This window comes from Vulpes vulpes, chromosome 14 (assembly GCF_048418805.1).
Source record: "Vulpes vulpes isolate BD-2025 chromosome 14, VulVul3, whole genome shotgun sequence".
NCBI lineage: Eukaryota > Metazoa > Chordata > Mammalia > Carnivora > Canidae > Vulpes > Vulpes vulpes.
Window position 1 is genome coordinate 75,745,915 of NC_132793.1, and position 15,666 is coordinate 75,761,580.

Consider the following 15,666-nt stretch of genomic DNA (forward strand, 5'->3'; position numbering starts at 1 on the left):
CCTCAGGGCAGCCTAAGCAAAGCCGTCCCTTCGAAGGGGCACCGCGCAGTCGGAGTGTGCATTTGGCCCCTCTTGGGCAGTGAGGAGGAAGTGGCTTCACGTGTGTGTGCTCTTCATAAATGAATCTGAAACCTCATCTGGAGTCTGCCTCTCCATCCACCTCCCACTTGCACAAGTCCGAGCTCTTCTGCTAGAAAGGATTCCCCCAGGGCCCTTAAAACATCACGGCTCAAGATCTGAGTCTGGGTTAGGTAGAAACGACTACAAACGGCCTTATTCTGTAAAAGAAAAAGGAAAAGAGGGTGCAGTGTTTATAATTCGCGGTCACCGAGGTCGTGGAGAGACTTAAAGAAAGCGCTTTGTGAACTAGAGAGAGGCACTGCAAAGACCGCAGCTGCTCCTCTTGGAGGGTGCCACGCGGCCCGGCCCCACCGAGCCCACCCGGCGCCGGCCCCTCCCCCGGTAGCGGCCCGGCCCGGGTCGGAGGCGGCGGGGGCGGGGGCGCCGGAGCTCCGCTGGCCGCGGGGGGGGCGGGGGGAGTCCCGGGCGGGGGCGGGGCAGGCCCGGCCGCCAGTTCCTGATTCTACCAGCGGCGCCGGGGGCTGCGGGCGCCACAGGCGGCGGGGCCGCGGGCCGCGAAGGATGTGCGGGCGCGGGGCGGCCAGCCTGCCCGGAGGTCCCGGCCCGCGGCGGCCGCGGCTCCCGGGCGGCCTCCGCCTGCTGCTGCGGCTGCTGCTGCTGCTCGCCCCGCCGGGCGCCGGCGCTCGGGCAGCCGGGCCGCCGCACCTGGTCTTCGTGCTGGCGGACGACCTGGGCTGGCACGACGTGGGCTTCCACGGCTCGCGCATCCGCACGCCGCACCTGGACGCGCTGGCGGCCGCCGGGGTGCTCCTGGACAACTACTACACGCAGCCGCTATGCACGCCCTCGCGCAGCCAGCTGCTCACCGGCCGCTACCAGGTACCTCCCGGGTGCGCAGGGCGCCGGGGCCGGGGCGCCGGGGGCGGGCGGGGCGGCCAGGGCGAGGCGGCCGCTCCCCGCGCTGGGCAGCCGCCGCTCCTCCCGGGCCGCAGGCCGCCGCCTCTGCGCATGCGCCCCCGAGCGCCGGCCTCCCACCCGCCCACCTGCTCCGGGGCCGCAGGCCGCCGCCTCTGCGCATGCGCCCCGAGCGCCGGCCTCCCGCCCGCCCCACCTGCTCCGGGGTCGCAGGCCGCCGCCTCTGCGCATGCTCCCCGAGCGCCGGCCTCCGGCCCGCCCCACCTGCTCCGGGGCCGTCCCCGCTCCAGCTCTCGGGAGGTGCGGCGGGGGAACGGGCTCCCGGGGCGGCGCCGGCTGCCGGGCCTGCGAGCCCGTCCGGGGCCCGGGGTCAGGCGGACTCCGCGGAGAGGCCCCGAGGAGCGCGGCGGGGAGGGGCGGGCAGCGGTGCGCCCGCCTGCCCGCAGCCCGAGGGGTTGCCGTGAGCCTCCGCGCGTGGCTGCCCTGGGGCGGCTGGCGGGCCTCTCCGCCCGGACCTTGTGCGGGCGCTGCTGAGCCTCGGGGTCGCCGATCACCGAGGGTGATGGGCCTGGTGGGGGCGTGGTATCCCGGGAGCTTCAGGGGTCCGTCGCAGTGACTCTAGTTTTACACATCATGAAATAATCCGGGCTCCGCCCAAGAGTACCTGTGGTTTGTCACCGCACGAAGCCGTGGCCTCGCGGTGGCCGGTGACTCACCTGGCCCGCGTCGGCAGGTGTGCGCTGCGACCCTTCCCCATCTCCCCTGCCCCCCGAGGCCTCTGCCCTCTGGAAACCCTCTGTTCCCTGATTCCGTGACTTGTTTCTTGTATCTGCTTGTCTTTGTTTATTGTTTTGTTTTTCAGTTCACACATATAGGTGGGATCATAGGGTCTTTGTCTTTCTCGGTTCCCTTAGCATTGTACCCCCTGGGCCAATCCGCGTGCCAGGGGTAAGAGTTCATCCTGTTGTATGGCCGTGTAATAGTCCACTATGTATTTTATCTTTGGATGGACACGTAAGCTGCTTCCGCGTCTTGGCTGCTGTAAAGAATGCTGCAGAGAACTCAGGGCTGCCTTCCTCTGCTCAGGTTGCTTTGCCCTTTCCTTCTGGTAGCTATCCAGAAGTGGAATTGCTGGGTCATGTGGGTCTTTTTTTCTTTCTTTCTATTTTTTTTTTAAGATTTTATTTATTTATTCATGAGAGAGAGAGGCAGAGACACAGGCAGAAGGAGAAGCAGGCTCCATGCAGGGAGCCCGACGTGGGCCTCTATCCTGGGTCTCCAGCATGACACTTGGGCCGCAGGTGGCGCTAAACCGCTGAGCCACCCGGGCTGCCTATGTGGGTCTATTATTAACTTTCTTTGAGGAAACTCGGTACCGTTTTCCCTAGTGGCTGCACCAATTTACATTCCTATCAGCCATGTGGGAGGGTTTCCTGGGTTCCCTTTTCTCCACATTGTCACCAACGCTTGTTATTTCTTATTCTTTTGATACTGGCCAATCTGACAGGTGTGAAGTAATCACATTATCTTTAAAAGCTTTTCTTTAAAAACTTCTATGTAGTTAACAGGGATATGCTACTTGTAGAGAGCGTGATGTATGCTAAATAAAATAAGAATATCAACAACATTTGCATAGTGCTGGACCTTTTTAAAAATAAATTCTTGAAATAGCCCATGAGGTAGATGTAACTTTTCATCCTCTTTTACAGATGAGCAAATAAACTTGCAGAAGTTCGATTACATGTTAAGAATGACAGAGCTAGAAAGTGGTAAAATTAGGTCTGCGCCTCTCTTGTATCTACAAGTCATCTCAGGCCCATAAAATTGTATCCTTTTTTTCAGGAAGATTGATGATTTTATAAGATCCCGATGTGATTATGGCTATTATATTAAATTCAATAAATGAATACTGTTTGAGAACCCAAGCATACCTCCTTATATACATATTGTTTGTTCATTAAGCATATTTTGAGCCCTTGCTGTGCAAGTCATGAGATATGCTTGAACCTTGCCCTAGTAGGTCTGTGTACATGTAGCCTCTCAGATCAACCCTAACCTCATGTTGTCCTGAGATCAAGAGAAGGGAAGGTTTATTTGCGATAAAGATTTCCACAGTGATCTGAAGACTTCTAGAGCAGAAAAGATAGAGTTTTACCACAGGACTGAGAAGGAGCTATAGCCAAGGTTTGCCGTGGAGATAAAGGATGGCTCCCTTCACCATCCGCTCTAAGTACTTTCCACAGGTCTAACTTTGGCTGTTAGGTGTAATCAGGAATCTATGCTCTAAGGCAGATCTCGCCCTGGACACTTTGTAAGAGTAAGAGAGCATTTGAGTAAAGAAGAAAGGAGAGAACGCAAATCTGCCCCAATTAGTTCTGCATTTGCTCTGAAATAAGAGAACTGAAAAATTGCAGAAGAATGGGAAGGCCATTCTTTTCTCTAACTTCCTCCCTTCCAACAGACTTGAACAGGAAAGCAAACACCATACTTTACAAAACTTGTTCTGGTAATTGGCTGCTTTTGTTCCCCAAACATCCTTCTCTGCCACTCACCACCATTGCTTCTTGGAGAAACAATGTGTGTAGAGTAGCCTGAAGGTAGAAGCAAAGGAAGGGTAGAGGCTGCGCATACTCCAGAACAGTTTAGAGACCCCTCAGAGGAGCAAGCTAGCCTCCCCAAACGTTTTGCTTGACTTTTCTCCCCTGTTTTTTTCTGAGTTCAGGAGACCCAATTACAAATTACCTCAGGCTAGCAAGCATCTTTTTTTTTTTTTTTTTAAAGGAGCCAACGTTTCAGGGAGAGCTGAGGAGCCTCATTGCCCTCACGTACAATATACTGATACCATTCTGAGCACTTTACACTTTAGTTCGTTTACTTCTCTCAGCAACCTGCTGAGGTAGGTATTGCTTTTATCCCTATTTGATAACAAGGAAACCAAGGGTGAAAGAGGGTAAGAACCTAGCCCAGGGTCACAGGCGGTAGACCAGGATTTGGCCAGGCACTGTGGCTTTATAACCACTAGACTATTGCCCACTCAGAATTATTAAAAATATCATCACAAGAGCTGCTTCAGATTTACTAAATAATCCATTATTCTTGGACATTTGGGTAATTTCCAAACGTCTCGACAACAAAAAATAAACTCGTCGTCATATTTCAAGTTAGGAATTGCCTACGTTAAATGGAAAATGAAAATGGGGGAGAGGTTTTATTTCTGAATGAGTCACGTGTTGTGCAAAAATTTAGACACTAAAATGAGGAAATTTGTTGATGATTTCAAATTTAGGTACTTGAAAGAACTGTAATACTTATATCTGTGAGCTTAATAATCAACTTTGATAGAATGTTTAGAGACCCATCCTTCCCGAAGTCATGTAACTTTAGATTAGGAAAGTATAAAGTGATAACTAAGCTTAGACTGATTGAACTGAATTTCCCCAAATCCCGAGTTTTAGGTTTTGGGCTTATTATTTAGTGATGAGGACTGGTTGGGAATAAGGAGATGTGGGTTCCAGTCTTCACATCAGTCTTCAGACTCTGACCTGCTGGACATCATTTTTGACATCTGTAAAATATGGGAGTTAGGCTGAACTCTCAGGCTCTTTCTAGCTCTACATTTCTTTGACTCTAAGGCCCTGTGTCCCATAGAGCAGATTCCTAACTTAGCAAATATGTTATCGTACCTACTGACCCCATCTACTGGCGGGAAGAGAGATTAATCTTGCCCAATGCTGTGTGCCTTACAACGTTGCTGCTTGTTCTGCTGCCAGGAGCTTGTTTGAACGGAAAAGACCCAGCCTTTTATATTGAGATATATAATTGTTCAGAATCCTCACATAGGAACCTTTTTTTTTTTTTTTTTTTTAAATTTTTTTTAAATTTTTATTTATTTATGATAGGCACACAGTGTGTGAGAGAGAGAGAGGCAGAGACACAGGCAGAGGGAGAAGCAGGCTCCATGCACCGGGAGCCTGACGTGGGATTCGATCCCGGGTCTCCAGGATCGCGCCCTGGGCCAAAGGCAGGCGCCAAACCGCTGCGCCACCCAGGGATCCCAGGAACCTTTTTAAACCTGCACACCTTCGTGAAAAAGGCATGGAGTTTGATCAAACGGGCAGTAGGGAGACTGATCAGCAGAGGAGGTAAATGGTTATTGGTAAGTTCAGAACTAGAATTCAGGTCTCTGCATACTGTCCTAACCATGGCCCTACGACTCATTCATTCATTATTTTAAAAATATTTTAAATGTATATTTTGTTTTTCTTCTTAAATAGAAACTATAATGGTTTGAAAACTCAAAAATTACTGAATATCTCTCCCTGCGCATATGCACACGCACACATACACTGTTTTGATCCTTAGGCATCCTGTTCCTGATCTTTGGAGGCAAACAGTGCTATCTGAATTGTGCACATATATCTTTCAAAAAGTATTTTATGCATATACAAGCAAATACATATATGGATATATCTTTTCTCGCTTTTTATATGGATGATAGCATACTCTTCACATGTTTGTTTTGTTTTACATTTGAAATAATTCCACATCATTACTAAAAGAGCATCTTGATTTTTATGGCTGTGTAATACTTTGTAAGTGGATATAATTTATTTAACTGGTCACATTATGATGAACATGTAGATTGTTTCCAGTCTTTTGATATATCAAAACGGAAGTCAGTACCTTCACTATATATCATTTTACACATGAATATATCTGCAGGATAAATTCTTAGAAAAGGATTGTTTCTAGGTTTAAGGGTGGGTGAATTTGTAATTTTTTTAAAAAAAGATTTTATTTATTTGAGGAAGAGAGAGAGCACAAGCAGAGGGAGGAGCAGAGGGAGAGGGAGAAGCAGATTCCCCACTGAGCGGGGAGCACAATGCCAGGCTCTATCCTAGGACCCTGGGATCCTGACCTGAGCCCAAGGCAGATGATTAACAGACTGAGCCAGGTGCCCCAGTAATTTTGATAAATCATACAAAATTGCATTTCAGTGGGATGTATCAATCTACATTCCGACCAGCAACATAAGATATTGCCTATTTTCCTATACTCTGTTTTCTAAAAAGACTTTATTTTTAAGTATCTCTACACCTAGCATGGGGCTTGAACTCACAACCCATCAAGGGTCATATGCTCCACTGACTGAGCCAGCCAGGCACTGTATACTCTATTTTCTTCTTAAAGTTGTATTTCACATACCACCAAATGCACCATTTTAAGTGTATAATTTATCAGTTTTTCACATATCTGCAAAGTTGTGCAACCATCGCCATTGTCTAATTGTAGAACATTGCAATTACCCCATAAAGAAACCCCATAACTGTTGGCAGTCCGTCCTCATTGCCCTCTGCCCCCAGCCCCTGGAAACCATTAATCTACTTTCTGCCTTTATAGATTTGCCTATTTTGGACATTTTATATAAATGGAATTATATGATAGATATCCTTTCATCCCTATTGTGACATATACCAAGCCATTTTATGGTCACATAATATTCTATTGTATGGATATACCAACATTTTATTTATCCATCAGTTGATGGACTTTGTCTTTTGGCTATTGTGAATAATGCTGCTGTGAACATCCATGTACATATTTTTTGGTCACCTCTTTTGGGTTTATGCCTAGGAGTAGAATGCTAGATCATATGGCAACTCTATGTTTAATTTTTTGAGGAGCTGCCAAACTGTGTCCATAGCAGATACACCATTCCCACCAATGTATGTGAGTTCCGGTTTCTCCATGTCTTTGCCAGCACTTGTTACTGTCTTTTTGATTATAGCCTTCTAATCATCCCAGTGGGTATGGAGTGGCATCTCACTGTCCCTTTGATTTGCATTTCCCTAATAGCATTGAGCATCTTTTCATGTCTTATTTGTCATTTGTATATATTTTTTAAAGATTTATTTATTTATTTATTTATTTATTTATTTATTTATTTATTTATTTATGAGGGGGGGGGGCAGAGACACAGGAGGAAGGAGAAGCAGGCTCCATGCCAGGAGCCTGACGTGGGACTTGATCCCGGGACACCAGGATCGTGCCCTGGGCCAAAGGCAAGCGCCAAACTGCTGAGCCACCCAGGGATCCCCTCATTTGTATATTTATTTGGAGAAATCTCTGCTCAAATCCTTTGCCATTTTTAAATTGAATTGTCTTTTTGTTGTTGAGTTGTACGAGTTCTTCATATATTCTGGATGCTAGAGTCTTTTCACATACATGATTTGCAAATATTTTTTCCTGTGGGTTTTCATTTTGCTTTCTTAATAGTGCCCTTTTATGCACAAAACTTTTAAATTTTGATGTAGTTCAACTTAATTTCTTTGGCTGTTTGTGCTTTTGGTGTCATATCTAAGAAACCACTAAGATTATGAAGAGTCACCTCTATGTTTTCTTCTACAAGTTTTATAGCTTCAGCTCTTACATTTAGGTCTTTGATCCATTTTTAGTTAATTTTTGTATTTTTAAAAATATTTATTTATTCATGAGAGACACACAGAGAGAGGCATAGACATAAGCAGAGGGAGAAGCAGGCTCCTCATAGGGAGCCCAATGTGGAACTTGATCCCAGGACCCCGGGATCACGCCCTGAGCCAAAAGCAGATGCTCAACCGCTGAGCCACTCAGGCATCCCAATTTTTGTATTTTTCTGAGGTATGTGGATGCATGTGGATGCCCAGTTGTTCCAGCGCCATATGTTAAAAAGTCTGTTCTTGGGTAGCCTGGGTGGCTCAGCGGTTTAGCACCACCTTTGGCCCAGGGTGTGATCCTGGAGACCCGGGATCAAGTCCCACGTCGGTCTTCCTGCATGGAGCCTGCTTCTCCCTCTGTCCCTCTCTCTCTCTCTCTCTCTCTCTCTCTGTATCTCTCATGAATAACTAAATAAAATCTTTAAAAAAAAAGACTTCTTTCCTTATCGAATGCTTTTTCCACTCTTGTCGCAAATCGGTTGACCATATGTATGTGGATTTATTTCTGGACTTAAACAATTTTATTCTTTTGATCTGTATGTGTATCCTTATGGCAGAACCACACTATCCTGATTACTCTGGTTTTGTAGTAGGTTTCATAATCAGAAAATATGAGTTCTCCAATTTTGTTCTTTTTAAAGACTGATTTGGGGCACTTGGGTGACTCTGGTTGAGCGGCTGCCTTTGGCTCTAGTCGTGATCCCAGGGTCCTGGAATCGAGTCCCGCATTGGGCTTCCCTCTCAGAAAGCCTGCTTTTCCCTCTGCCTGTGTTTCTGCCTCTCTCTCTGTGTCTCTCATGAATAAATAAAATCTTAAAAAAGAAAAAGATTGAATTTTCTATAAAAAATGGAATTTTGATAGGAACTGCACTGATCTATAAATATGTTTGGGGAGTATTACCACCTTAACAATATAAGTCTTCTAATTTATTTTTTTTTAAAGATTTTATTTATTCATGATAGTCACACAGAGAGAGACAGAAAGGCAGAGATACAGGCAGAGGGAGAAGCAGGCTCCATGCAGGGAGCCCGACGTGGGATTCAATCCCGGGTCTCCAGGATCGCGCCCCGGGCCAAAGGCAGGCGCCAAACCGCTGCGCCACCCAGGGATCCCAAGTCTTCTAATTTATGAATATGAGATACGTTTCTGTTTATTTAGGTCTTTAATTTCTTTCCAATAATGTTTTGTAGTTTTTAGCATACAAGTTTTGCGATTCTTTGGTTATGTTTATTTCTAAGTTTTTATTCTTCTGGATATTGTTAATTGTTTTCTTAATTTCATTTTCAATTGTTTATTGCTAGTATATGGAAATGCAACTGACAGTTGACCTGTATCCTGCAACCTTGCTGAACTTACTAGTTCTAAAGGTGTGTGTGTGTGTGTGGGTGTGTGTGTGCGTGTGTGTGTGTGTGTGTGTCATCTTTAGGATTTCTTATATATAAGATCCTATCATCTGCGAATAGAAATAGTTTTGTCTTTTCCTTTCCAATCTGGATGCTTTCCATTCTGAGTGCTTACATAATTGCCCTGACTAGAACTTACAGTACAATGTTGATTAGAAGTAGCAAGAGTGGACATCCTTTTCTTATTCCTGATCTTAGGCGAAAGCTTTCAGTCTATCAGCATTAAGTAAAATGCATTCATTCATTCCTTCATTCAACAAATATTTATTGAGCAGCTGTTTAGACTGGCATTTACTCTACTCTGGGGATCCCCTGGTACTTGTAGTCTGTTGGAGGTGAGGTGAACAGGAGCGACCAAGGGGGGATGAAATAAACATATAAACAGATGAGTAAGCTAGGTGAATTTAAATGTCCTGGTATTAAATATAGAGAAGAAAATGAAGTAGGTAGAGTGCTAAGTGACTCAGGAAATTATCTCCAAGAAGGAGATAGGGACAGAGGCCTGAAAGAAGAGGAGCCAGCCAGTCAAAGATACTGGGAAAGAGAGTGTAACCCAGTGGAAGGGACAACCAAGTGCAGACCCTCCATGCTGCAGTGAGCGGTTTCTAAGAAGTAGGACAAGGTCTCTGTGGCTGGAACTGAGTGTAAGAGGGTATGAAAAGCCTGCTTGGAGCTCAGAGGGGGAGGCAGGGTCTCCCTGTACTCATACTGGCTGCTCCTGATAAAATATTAAACTTCAACTTACTTAGGTTTTCATAGTGATATTACATTGGAAGCTGCTCTCTACTGAACATTTCTAAATGAACAGTATTCTAAGCAAACATACATTAAGGAACCACAATTCCTTGTGGCATTCTTTGTCTACATGTTACTCCAGTTGGAATTCTATTTTTTACTCCCTCTCCTCCTTTTTTAAATTAAGTTTATTTTAAAAATTGTTGTTGGGAAATCCTTTCAAAGTTTCACCTATAAGAGATTTAAATAGAGGTATGCATAAAAAAAGACCTTTTCATCTTGGTCCTCAGCCCTCCTTCCTGTACAGAGTTCCTATTTATCAGTTTCTGGGTATCCTTCAGAGGTATGTTGTGCATATAATGAAGTAGATTTTATATTCGCTTTCCCCTTGTTTGAAATCTCAGGATTTTTTTAAAAAGATTTTATTTTTTATTTATTCATGATAGTCACACACACACACACACACACACACACACACACAGAGAGAGAGAGAGAGAGAGAGAGAGAGATCCCGAATTCTCAGGATTGAAATATAAATTTAAAATTCCTCCAGGGGAGGGGGATCCCTGGGTGGCCCAGCAGTTTAGCTCCTGCCTTCAGCCCAGGGTGTGATCCTGGGGACCTGGGATCAAGTCCCATGTCGGACTCCCTGCAAGGAGCCTGCTTCTCCCTCTGCCTGTGTCTCCTGCCCCTCTGTATCTCTCATGAATAAATAAATAAAATCTTAAAAAAAAATCCTCCAGGTAAGAGGATAAGACAGATGTTGTTTAAAGGTATAGACTTGCAACAAGCAGTAAATAAGACGGAGATCTAATGTCAACATAGACAGCAGTACTGTAATCCTCAAACTTGCTGAGAGACTAGAACTTAATGATTCCAAGCACTAAAAAGAAAGGATGATTATGTAACATGTAAGAGGTGATAATTACTGCTACAATGGGAATGATGTCACAATGTATAAATGAAGTACACCTTAAATTTACACTGTTATATGTCACATATATTCCAATAAAAATATGTAATAAAGATGTCTGTAAAAATGGTCAATAAATGAAAATCTGCCAGCTTTTCTAGTAGAATTTGTATAGTGTTTTTAGTCATAAGACTTGAAAATGCTAAATTTCTTTATTCTTACAAATTGATTTTATTCAATACAAAATATTTGTTACACCTCTGTATTCTTACTACACATTTTATGTGGTTGTTCATTCTCAAGTCTGACTTGTCCTTAGGGTTGCCTTGCTTGTGCCTGGCCTGGAGAAGCAGTCAGTGTTGAACAACTAAGTGAACGAATGCGCCAAGTACTCTACCTCCCGAGTGTTTCCTTAGAGAGCTCAAGCTCCCTGTCTTTGCTGCTTATGGTTGACATGCCAGGGCTCCTGCTGTCTTTTCAAGAGAACTGAAAAGATGAAAGGGTAACAATGGCAGTGGGCCTTAGTGGGAACACTTCCTGCTAGGAAAAAAGTAAGGAAAGTAACTTGGGCCCTCAGCTGGGAACATTCTCACTTTGGGGACTGAGGGGACCACTCCACCAGAACTCTGTAACCTTCGCAGGCGATACAAGTGATGAAAGATGACTCCAAGGTTTCATTCTTAGGGGACCCAAGTCACATTTTTCTTAATCACATTGATAAATGGACAGGACATCTCAGGGCTCCTTACTCACCCCTGACGCAGGACCTTGGCAGGAAATAGAGGAAGGAGGCTAGGCAGCAGCATTGTGGGTGATTGTTGACTTGCTTCAAGTTCATTTTAAGAATGTGAGCAGCTGAGACCCATGGCTACAGGCAGAGCAGGGCATTGCATGCTGGCGTGGAAAGAGCAATGAATTCCCCCTGCGGATGCTCTCGCCCCCTAGCTTCTTTTCTTTAGTCCCCTGGCACCCTGCCTGCCCATCCTTTATCAGCCCCCCACCTGGTTGCCTCCCCTGTGGACAGTAGCCTCCTGCCCCTGGTCACCTCTCGCTGGACTCTAAGACTGGAAGTGGGGCAAAGAGGAGTGAAGAGCTCAAAGAAGTAGGTAGAGTGATTGGGGCAAGAAGTAGGTCACACACTGGGAGTGTTCACGGGACCCTCTGGTGGTGGCATCCAAGGAGTGACGTTAGGGGAGCACACAGTCTAGGGGCCACAGGCACCTCTGAAGAGAAAGTACTGGTTAGCCTCTCTTTCCATGCTTCCTTAGGCAGAGGAGCAAAGGCTGTGTTGGATCCATAGTGACTGATAAGAAGGCCCACTGTTAAAACACCTCAGGGCTCTAGTGCAGGGAGCCACGAGGATGACTTGATCTGATGGGTCTTTTGTTTTCGCTGAAGCCAGATATCTACCCTAAGCCTAGCCGGAGCCAAGAAGCATTTTCCCAGAAGGGAAGGGGCATCTGGAATCCATATTCCCACAAGCATTGAAAATATTTTAAAGAAACAATCCCATGTTTTACATATTTTACTTCCCACGTAATTGGAAGTGAGGAAATAAAGAAGTAAGTTTGGGACTGAGTGAAGTATGACCCATTGACTTATGGGTTTTTTTGTTTGTTTGTTTTGCTGATTGATTTTTGAGGTTTGTTATTTCAAGAATCACTCTGAACCTAAACTCTCTTTGTTTCTTTAGTCATATCACCTGACTAAAAATTTCTTTTCATCCAGATTTTCCTTTCCTTTTCATTTTGCGCTTTGGGTTGGATTTATAATTTAAACAGAGGAAGGCACTGATACAGTTTTTGCCTTGTTTATTCTTTTTATAAACTACATCCCTTTGTGGGCTTAGCCAGAGATTTACACTCTTTGCTAATCAACACCAAAATAAATGGACCCTTAAAACTGTCAGCGACACCAGCCAGCTCTGCAGCCTGAGTTCTGGGAGACCAGGCCAGATGGCAGTGTCAGGCCCCTAACACACATAATGCGTGTTCTGTAGCTCTTGGCTTCAACAGCATGGGCAGCTGATGGCTTTTAGAAGGCTTATGGGGGGAGGGAGCAGATTCTCCACTATCCATTTGTTCTGTGGGGCAGCTCCAGGAATAAACCCTAAGGTGGCATGAGTGGTACTTGACCGTGGTTAAAACCTGTAGTGTGCTGGCTCAGACATAGGCTGGAAATTCTGAACTCCTGGCAGGCCCCCAGCTTGTTCTGTGATTGTGTTCCGGTCACGAAGTTTCCCTCTCAGGCCTTTGGTGTGGACTGTGGGAGGGTGGAGCTGCCTGCTTTTCTGAATTTTAAAGTACGGTAGCAGGTGGTGTACAAATATGTGGGTGCAGTGAGGGGATGAGGTCATCTTGCACAGGTCTAGCTGATAGGATAGAATCTTCCTTCTGTTCAACTAGACATTATCTAAGCGCTATTAAGTTAGGGCAGAAACAGCTCTCACTGCCGTATGTGTGGCCACGATCCATGCAGCCCCTGGGAGAGTTTATTATCAGTGTAGCTGAAATGCTGTGCTCTGGGCTTCCAAATCCTGTAGATAATCAATAGACTGCCTGGATCTCTTAAAAAGGAATAGTGAGCAATTCTGACGGTGGGAGCCAGCCTCCTCCCCTCTCCCTCCAAGAGATAGGCCTTTCTCTTTTAAGTTCTTGAGACTACGCTGGTAATATCTCCCATGTCAACTCATAGATCAAATCAATTTTATTTGCAACCAAACACACAGGGATTCTTATCAGTCATCTCATGGAAAGAATCTAGAGACAAGCCAGGTCCTTCACTGATTTTACAGACCCTTTACCTTTGTGCAGGGAATCCTTGAGAGTTAAGTGAAATCTTAGGAGGAGCTTTTTCTGAAAGAAGCTTTGGTTTAATTAAGAAGAGATAGGCACACATGGTAGGTAGAGAGTAACTCCTTTGGATTCTCGTATATTATCTATGTAGTCCTCTCCATTCATACGTGCTCTCTGGACTTCAGAGACTGGGGTTAGAATGGAATTGTTTTAGATGCTGTTGTTATTACAAAAGGACAGTTCTTTTTTTGTTGATTCCTATTAGTGTCCTCTTATCATCCTGCCCCATGAAGCATGGCGTGGATCTGTAGTTCTGCACAAAAGTGCTCGGTTGGAACTAGCTCAGCATTTGCCTGTTTACTGCTTCTCTACACATTACAGCTTCCCTACTTCAAATAGTGTTTGAACAGACTAAAAACATGTTTTTGGCTGTCATCCAGAGTTTGGCTTCCACTTCCCCAGTAATGCCATAAAAATGCTCTGTCAAATAAATTCTCGGGAATTGAAAAGAACAAATTCTCTGCTCCATATGATTGTAGATAATAGAAACAGGCTTCAGCTGACCACCTGGCTTGATGCCCATGGACTAGGAAAACCGAATCACACAGCATCCCTTGGCACTGCTTTATAGCTATCAGAGTTAATTCTGTGCATGTAATGGATGAGCTTTCCGTTTAAAGAAATCTGCACATAGCATTTATTTCCACTGGGTCTTTTGGGTTCCCTAAAATAGTGTCTTTCCTTATCCTGCACTGTTGCCAATTAGTATATGTTATAAAGTTTTTGGACCTAGGATTAATTTTCTATTGAGTAAATTTCAAGCTGTTAACCATGAACAGAATCCTTCTATGATTTGGGGTTGTGTGTGTGTGTGTGTGTGTGTGTGTGTGTGTGTGTGTTTTGAGAGCAATGTTTCCTGCCCCGGCCTGGATATTGTAGTATCCTTATTATTCAGGACCCTAGCTGGAAGGAGATGGCACATTCAAATTAGGATGATTTAGGGAGGTTTATATATAGAGGGGCTATTAAAAAATGTGTGAATTGGGGTAAGGGGAACACAAGTGATAGTGTGTAACCCAGTGGAGCCACTGGCCCTGGACCAGAAGAAAAGGAAAGAAAGAACCTAGAGATGAAGAGTGTCATATAGAGAAGGCTGCCTTCAGGATGGTCTGCACAGAGAAAGGCATGGTCTGGCAGTCCAAAGCCACTCATCTCTTCCCTACGTCTAATTTCTTGTCAGGGGTCCCCCTTGGCTGAACCCAGTCAGATGCCAGAAGGTGCAGAGGTGCCTATGATTTGGTTCCCATAGGTCAGCTTCCCAGGGCAGAGAGCAGGACAGAAGCAGAATGTGCATTTGGAAGGCAAGTGGAAGGCATCTGGCACATATCTTAGTGGAGGTGTCCAGTGATTTCTAGGAAAAGCATAGGCATCTTTTTTTTTTTTAAGATTTTATTTATTTATTTGAGAGAGAGAGCATGAGAGAGCAAGTGAGCAGGGGCAGGGGAGGGGAGGAACAGAGGGAGAGGGAGAAGCAGATTCCCGACACAGTAGGGGGCTCCATTCCAGAACTCTGGGATTATGACCTCAGCTGAAGGTAGATGTTTCACCGACTGAGCCACCCAGGCTCCCCAAAGGCGTAGAAATCTTAATAGAAAACTTAAACTCACTTTTATTTTTAAATAGCTTTATTGATATGTGATTGACATGCAATAAAGCACGCATATTTAAGTATGCAGTTTGATAAGTTTGGATATGTATACACCTGTGAAACCGTCACCACGATCAAGGTAGTGAACATATCCATCGCCTGCAAAATAATCCCATTTTAATTTCACATTTAAGATATTTTATATGGTTCTTATAAACACATATGGAAAGATACAAGTAAATGAAGCAATGGCAAGTGCAACTCCAAAGTGCTGGAAAGATCCACAGAAAATAAAATTGAAGGCAATGTCAAAGCTTATGAGAAAGCTATTCAATAGTAGTTTATCGTAAATTAAAAAAAAAAGATTGTGAGTGTAAATTTTTCTTTGTCTTCCCCTTTGTATCTGTTTATTGCCATGCATTTAACCACAATAAAAATCTGTGAATCTGGTCTGTGTAAGCCAGTTTTTGAACTGAGAAAATCAGTGATTAATCAGTATTCAGTAGTGCCAGCAGAACTATAGAGGGGTAGTTCCAGTAAACAGTTTATGTCGTGTTCATATACACCACAGCCAGCTGCTGGGCAGGTCCAGACTTGCTCTCTATAATGCCACACCATCTCTCAAGAAAGCAAAGCGAAATGTAGTGGGGAAGGCTTGCTATGTTATTAATAACAATGCTTACAGTTCTTACCGTGGGA

The 15,666-nt window shown here is 44.9% G+C and overlaps 1 protein-coding gene across 3 annotated transcripts in view; it reads left to right on the top strand.

Annotated features, from left to right (window-relative positions):
* Positions 1-603: 603 nt before the first annotated feature.
* The window catches only part of ARSB (arylsulfatase B), a 207,930-nt gene continuing 192,867 nt past the window's right edge, over positions 604-15,666 (top strand). For all 3 annotated transcript variants that reach the window (XM_072736939.1, XM_025998047.2, XM_072736940.1), the window contains exon 1: positions 604-960. In XM_072736939.1, the coding sequence (XP_072593040.1) occupies positions 643-960 (318 nt within the window). In that variant the 5' untranslated portion in view covers positions 604-642. The remainder of the gene's footprint in view (positions 961-15,666) is intronic.